Source organism: Coregonus clupeaformis, unplaced genomic scaffold (genome assembly GCF_020615455.1).
Source record: "Coregonus clupeaformis isolate EN_2021a unplaced genomic scaffold, ASM2061545v1 scaf0065, whole genome shotgun sequence".
Taxonomy (NCBI): Eukaryota; Metazoa; Chordata; class Actinopteri; order Salmoniformes; family Salmonidae; genus Coregonus; species Coregonus clupeaformis.
In genome coordinates this window covers 827501-835000 of record NW_025533520.1, presented here as the reverse complement: position 1 = coordinate 835000, position 7500 = coordinate 827501, and the positions used below count along the sequence as shown (strand labels likewise).

Genomic DNA, 7500 nt, shown 5'->3' with positions numbered 1-7500 from the left:
AGGGAGAGAGAGATGGGAGAATTAGAGGGATCATACTTAAATTCACACAGGACACCGGATAAGACAGGAGAATAACACCAGATATAACAGACTGTAGTGTTGTTTTAGAGGTACAATCTTACTGTAAACAGTAGTGTTGTTTTAGAGGCACTATCTTACTGTAAACAGTAGTGTTGTTTTAGAGGTCCTGTCTTACTGTAAACAGGAGTGTTGTTTTAGAGGTACTATCTTACTGTAAACAGTAGTGTTGTTTTAGAGGTACTCTCTTACTGTAAACAGTAGTGTTGTTTTAGAGGTACTCTCTTACTGTAAACAGCCGAGATCCAACATCCTCTTTTTCAACCAAAGATGTGACCACCCAGATAACCACATTATCTTTATTTTTCTCTCTCTCTCTCACTTTTTCAATCTCTCACTCACTTTTTCATTTACTCTCACACACTTTTTCATTCTCTCTCTCACACTTTTTCATTCATTCTCTCTCTCACACTTTTTCATTCATTCTCTCTCTCACACTTTTTCATTCATTCTCTCTCTCACACTTTTTCATTCATTCTCTCTCTCTCGCTCACTTTTTCATTCTCTCTCACACTTTTTCATTCTCTCTCACACTTTTTCATTCTCTCTCTCTCACTTGTTCATTTTCTCTGTCTCTCTCTCTCTCTCTCTCTCTTTCACACACACACTGGTGGTGTGAGGATTAGTCCTCTGTTAATCTCTGTTAATCTCTGAACTACAGCACAGTGCTACTACACATACAATAATACACTACGTCACCGTGTGTTGTCTGTCTGTCTGCCTGTCTGCCTGTCTGCCTGTCTGCCTGTCTGTCTGTCTGTCTGTCTGTCTGTCTGTCTGTCTGTCTGCCTGTCTGCCTGTCTGCCTGTCTGTCTGTCTAATGATTGTTCAGTACTTCTACATTCATCTCCTTTACATTGCCCTGGCCTCATTTGTCTTTGCGTCAAAACAATGGTTTCATTGTGCCCTCACCATCCCTCAAACACACACACACAGGCTGACAAACACACACACGGTCATGGTATCTATACACAATAGGCCCCCAGCAGAGATGAGTTTGTAAGGCACTAGACAGTGGTTCATGTTGAGCCATACCGTAGTAGACTAGCCTGCTATGAGGAGAGAGTTTGACAGTTGAGCGTAAATCATAGTCCACAGACTTGGGACGCGATAGTCTGGTGTCCCATTGTGACATGGTTACAAGGATCTGAGAGCACCAACCTAATTTGTAAGTGGCTCTGGATAAGAGCGTCTGTTAAATGACGTAAACAATCTGTGGGGGACACACAGCCTGAACGCGCACCTCCCCACAATTCCCAACCAACGCGTCTCCGGTACGCATCCTCTATTCATTTGAATGTGTTGACAGTTGGAGAAATCGCTTGCGCTGCGCTGAGAATTTGAAAAGTATGAAAGCCAACGGTCCAGTATTCTAGAACACTGCTGTGCGTACAGTATGTGTAGACGGTCCAGTATTCTAGAACACTGCTGTGCGTACGTATGTGTAGACGGTCCAGTATTCTAGAACACTGCTGTGCGTACGTATGTGTAGACGGTCCAGTATTCTAGAACACTGCTGTGCGTACGTATGTGTAGACGTTTTGGACTCTAATAAACGCTTTATGCATTGTGTTCTAGAACCCAGAATTACACAAAGCATGAACAAGCAACCCATTGTGAAGTCAGCTATATACAGTGAGGGGAAAAAAGTATTTGATCTCCTGCTGATTTTGCACGTTTGCCCACTGACAAAGAAATTATCAGTCTATAATTTAATGGTAGGTTTATTTGAACAGTGAGAGACAGAATAACAACAAAATAATCCAGAAAAACGCATGTCACAAATGTTATAAATTGATTTGCATTTTAATGAGGGAAATAAGTATTTGACCCCCTCTCAATCAGAAAGATTTCTGGCTCCCAGGTGTCTTTTATACAGGTAACGAGCTGAGATTAGGAGCACACTCTTAAAGGGAGTGCTCCTAATCTCAGCTTGTTACCTGTATAAAAGACACCTGTCCACAGAAGCAATCAATCAATCAGATTCCAAACTCTCCACCATGGCCAAGACCAAAGAGCTCTCCAAGGATGTCAGGAACAAGATTGTAGACCTACACAAGGCTGGAATGGGCTACAAGACCATCGCCAAGCAGTTTGGCGAGAAGGTGACAACAGTTGGTGCGATTTATTCGCAAATGGAAGAAACACAAAATAACTGTCAATCTCCCTCGGCCTGGGGCACCATGCAAAATCTCATCTCGTGGAGTTGCAATGATCATGAGAACGGTGAGGAATCAGCCCAGAACTACACGGGAGGATCTTGTCAATGATCTCAAGGCAGCTGGGACCATAGTCACCAAGAAAACAATTGGTAACACACTACGCCGTGAAGGACTGAAATCCTGCAGCGCCCGCAAGGTCCCCCTGCTCAAGAAAGCACATATACAGGGCCGTCTGAAGTTTGCCAATGAACATCTGAATGATTCAGAGGAGAACTGGGTGAAAGTGTTGTGGTCAGATGAGACCAAAATCGAGCTCTTTGGCATCAACTCAACTCGCCGTGTTTGGAGGAGGAGGAATGCTGCCTATGATCCCAAGAACACCATCCCCACCGTCAAACATGGAGGTGGAAACATTATGCTTTGGGGGGGGGGGTGTTTCTGCTAAGGGGACAGGACAACTTCACCGCATCAAAGGGACGATGGACGGGGCCATGTACCGTCAAATCTTGGGTGAGAACCTCCTTCCCTCAGCCAGGGCATTGAAAATGGGTCGTGGGTGGGTATTCCAGCATGACAATGACCCAAAACACACGGCCAAGGCAACAAAGGAGTGGCTCAAGAAGAAGCACATTAAGGTCCTGGAGTGGCCTAGCCAGTCTCCAGACCTTGATCCAATAGAAAATCTGTGGAGCTCGCTGAAGGTTTGAGTTGCCAAACGTCAGCCTCGAAACCTTAATGACTTGGAGAAGATCTGCAAAGAGGAGTGGAACAAAATCCCTCCTGAGATGTGTGCAAACCTGGTGGCCAACTACAAGAAACGTCTGACCTCTGTGATTGCCAACAAGGGTTTTGCCACCAAGTACTAAGTCATGTTTTGCAGAGGGGTCAAATACTTATTTCCCTCATTAAAATGCAAATCAATTTATAACATTTTTGACATGTGTTTTTCTGGATTTTTTTGTTGTTATTCTGTCTCTCACTGTTCAAATAAACCTACCATTAAAATTATAGACTGATCCTGTCTTTGTCAGTGGGCAAACGTACAAAATCAGCAGGGGATCAAATACTTTTAACCCTCACTGTTTTTAGACTACCACCAGTATTCAATAACCCTATGAAAGCTAAATGCGTAATTTGTTGACATCGCACTGGTAGACGCTTATCATAAATGCCAATCTGCTGTTGCTGTTTATTTCAGCTGGTTTGAAGTACTCCTCTCTCTCTCTCTCTCCTCTCTCTCTCTCTCCCCTCTCTCTCCCTCTCCCTTCTCTCTCTCTTCTCTCCCCCCCTCTCTCTCTCTCTCCTCTCCTCTCTCCCCCTCTTCCCCCTCTCTCATGGTGACTGGGTCCAGCTGGAGCAGTCAGCAGACTGAGACACAGGACGGCAGCACCGTCAGCAGTTAGTGTATGTGTTTTAATAACCTACAGAGAAGTGTGGGAGTTTATGTGCATCCTCACTGGGATGTTTTTCCTACTAAAGTCACACACAAGGTTATATCCTGTCATAGACTATCCTCTCATTACATCTGTAGGGACAGAACCAAGCACAGCGGACCACCCCATAGTAGCTGGCCTGGCTGTGACCCAGTGTGTGTGTGGCCCAGTGTGACCTAGTGTGTGTGTGACCCAGTGTGTGACCCAGTCTGACCCAGTGTGCTAAATGACTTAAATGTTCTACCAACAAGCTTCAAACTAAACAGATTGCAATCTAGCAAACAAGAGTACAATTTGATTGAGGCTAATTTGAGTAAAGCCACAAAAACAACTTTATAAAAAGGTGACATTAACCAATAGGGCTTTAGTCAGAAGGTGACATTAACCAATAGGGCTTTAGTCAGAAGGTGACATTAACCAATAGGGCTTTAGTCAGAAGGTGACATTAACCAATAGGGCTTTAGTCAGAAGGTGACATTAATCAATAGGGCTTTAGCCAGAAGGTGACATTAACCAATAGGGCTTTAGCCAGAAGGTGACATTAACCAATAGGGCTTTAGCCAGAAGGTGACATTAACCAATAGGGCTTTAGTCAGAAGGTGACATTAACCAATAGGGCTTTAGCCAGAAGGTGACATTAACCAATAGGGCTTTAGTCAGAAGGTGACATTAACCAATAGGGCTTTAGTCAGAAGGTGACATTAACCAATAGGGCTTTAGTCAGAAGGTGACATTAACCAATAGGGCTTTAGTCAGAAGGTGACATTAACCAATAGGGCTTTAGTCAGAAGGTGACATTAACCAATAGGGCTTTAGTCAGAAGGTGACATTAACCAATAGGGCTTTAGTCAGAAGGTGACATTAACCAATAGGGCTTTAGTCAGAAGGTGACATTAACCAATAGGGCTTTAGTCAGAAGGTGACATTAACCAATAGGGCTTTAGTCAGAAGGTGACATTAACCAATAGGGCTTTAGTCAGAAGGTGACATTAACCAATAGGGCTTTAGTCAGAAGGTGACATTAACCAATAGGGCTTTAGTCAGAAGGTGACATTAACCAATAGGGCTTTAGTCAGAAGGTGACATTAACCAATAGGGCTTTAGTCAGAAGGTGACATTAACCAATAGGGCTTTAGTCAGAAGGTTACATTAACCAATAGGGCTTTAGTCAGAAGGTGACATTAACCAATAGGGCTTTAGCCAGAAGGTGACATTAACCAATAGGGCTTTAGCCAGAAGGTGACATTAACCAATAGGGCTTTAGCCAGAAGGTGACATTAACCAATAGGGCTTTAGCCAGAAGGTGACATTAACCAATAGGGCTTTAGCCAGAAGGTGACATTAACCAATAGGGCTTTAGTCAGAAGGTGACATTAACCAATAGGGCTTTAGTCAGAAGGTGTTTGTTTGTTTGTTTGTTTGTTTAGTCTGTCGATATGGGAGTCTGGTTTGCTTTGCGGCAGGCAGGGGACAGGGGACAGGTGACAGGGGACAGGTGACACAGGGGACAGATGACAGAAGGGGACAGGTGACAGACGTTTCACCGTTAACCTTCTCCAGTATGGTTCTCTTGTGCATCGTGTAACTTCCTTCCAAATTCTGTATCCTGACTCGATGATTGGAAGTCTCTTTCTCCCCAACCCTACAGGTGAAGAAGCGCCAGCAGGCTGTGGTGGGGTTCTTGGAGGCCAACCGGATCTCCTTTCAGGAGGTGGACATCACCAATGTGGAGGACAGAAGGCTGTGGATGTACCAACACATCCCCCCGGAGAAACACCCAGACAAGGGCAACCCGCTGCCCCCACAGATCTTCAACGGAGACTGCTACTGTGGGGTAAGATAGATAGATAGATGGATGGATGGATGGATGTATTTCTGTCCGACTCCCCGCGACCGCAAGAACTGGTCCCATTCTACTTGTATGTGTACAAAGTAGAATGAAGACAGTTTCAAAAAATAATCTGCGGTACAACAAAAACATTTTCATCCCGAAGTTGTCTGATCTGACAGCCCGCTCCCAACCGCAGCATGAAAAATGCTGACCATGCTATGATCTCTGTCGGTCCCGAGGGATGCCCGCGGGACTTTGTAGCCTTTATTAGCTAATCTAATGTTAGCATTTAGCATATAGCCTTTGTTAGTTGGTCTAATGTTAGCATGTAGCCTGAATGGTCAGTTGGTGAACGAGCTTGCCTAGCGGTGCTAACGTCAGCCCTCCTGTGCGCTGTGCTGAGTCGGCATGTTGCTGGGTAACCCCTGCGCGGCGTAATCCCATTGCTCCATAGGGCAGATTATCAAGGCTGCGTCCCAAATCGCACCCTATTCCCCCCCTATCCCCTTTATAGTGCACTATCTTTGGCCAGTGCCGACGGGGAATGTCTGTTGTCATTTTAGACTCAGAGGAGGTGTGTGTGTCTCCCCAGGTCCAGAACAAATTCAAGGAAACGTACAGTATTATACAGAGCCGTGAGTGCATGAAACTCCCTTCCATTTTATATAGCGCAAGTGAACAGCAATGTTAATGTTTTTTTTTTATGTATGTCAATTGTAAAGTATTTTGTCTGTAATGTATTTGTTGTTCTGTGTCGGACCCCAGTGAGACTAGCTGTTGCCATTGGCGTCGGCTAATGGGGATCCCAAAAAAATCGTGTGCGTGCATCAGCTATTTGTTCGCCCACAATTGCAAAAAATAACCCATCCGCAACCGCCGACTATATGTGAAAATCTGAGGCCCGCACCGAACCCTAACACGCAAATATAGAAAATGTTCAATAGGCTACAGTCAAAGACTACAGAACAATTTTTTGACAGGGGCTGCAGGATTTTTTTTTTGGCATGATTTCGATATGTTTCTAGTTATAATTTTAAACATGTTGGTAGGCTATTTGTTAGTCAACTTGTCTATAATTAGATACATGCAGCTTCTCGTCTGCCATTACTTGTTGCCCATAAACCCTTCCTCACCAGAATAAATGTAATAGATCGATAGAATGAATGCTTCAATCTAGTTGACATCTGTAAAGTTTTTTCCCTGTCATCTTTTGCGGAGCAAAGACGTTTAGGGACTGGGGAGAAAGTACAACAACGCAAAAAAACGAACGTGAAATATTTTCTGTGTAAAATGTCCAAATGACATCAGTTTGACCGGTTGTAAGGAAATAGAAAGCTGTGAAAACGACCCAACATGTTTCTGATAAGATTTCAGGTCGGCTTCGATATTTTGTGTGGTTGAAATACTATCAGCTTCTATGATGCTTTTATGATAAAGACATCACCTCTACAGATGGTATCTAACTGAGCATTGGTTCTCTCAAGATGCAGAAATAAATCAATCAAATTTCTCCACTCCAGTCCAAATTTTGCCTACATTTGGTGTATAATTTTACTGCAAGAAAGTCTTAATTCTGCAGGAGTTATTATTAAGGCTATGTGAGAGGCTATAGACCAGATTTCAGTTTCCATTTAACCCGTCTAACCAGTAGGCTACAGTTCCCTTGACATTCCTTAAAGGCCTATTTGAAGTCCCCGTCTTGTGACTGTCGATTTTGTATAGCGCCTCACAATCATCACACATAACGTAGCCGGCACTGCTATCATCCTTTTTTACCACTTCACCAAATCTTTCCCAAACATTACTTTTCTGGCCCTCCCTTTTTTTTTTTTCCAACTCTCCTATCGCAGCGTTAGTCTTTATTGAATTCCACTTCGACAATGCTCTCACAATGCCTTCATGGATCGACGTTAAGGTTTTCTGCCCGTTCCCAAAAGCATTATCTGGCGATTGGCCGTGTAGGCTATTTGGCGCGTGTCCAGTCAGATAAATATAA

General features: G+C 43.9%; 1 protein-coding gene across 1 annotated transcript in view; it reads left to right on the top strand.

Annotated features, from left to right (window-relative positions):
- The window catches only part of sh3bgrl2 (SH3 domain binding glutamate-rich protein like 2), a 37605-nt gene that overhangs the window by 26837 nt on the left and 3268 nt on the right, over positions 1–7500 (top strand). The window contains exon 2 of the mRNA XM_041873051.2: positions 5322–5507. Within this exon, the coding sequence (XP_041728985.1) occupies positions 5322–5507 (186 nt within the window). The remainder of the gene's footprint in view (positions 1–5321; positions 5508–7500) is intronic.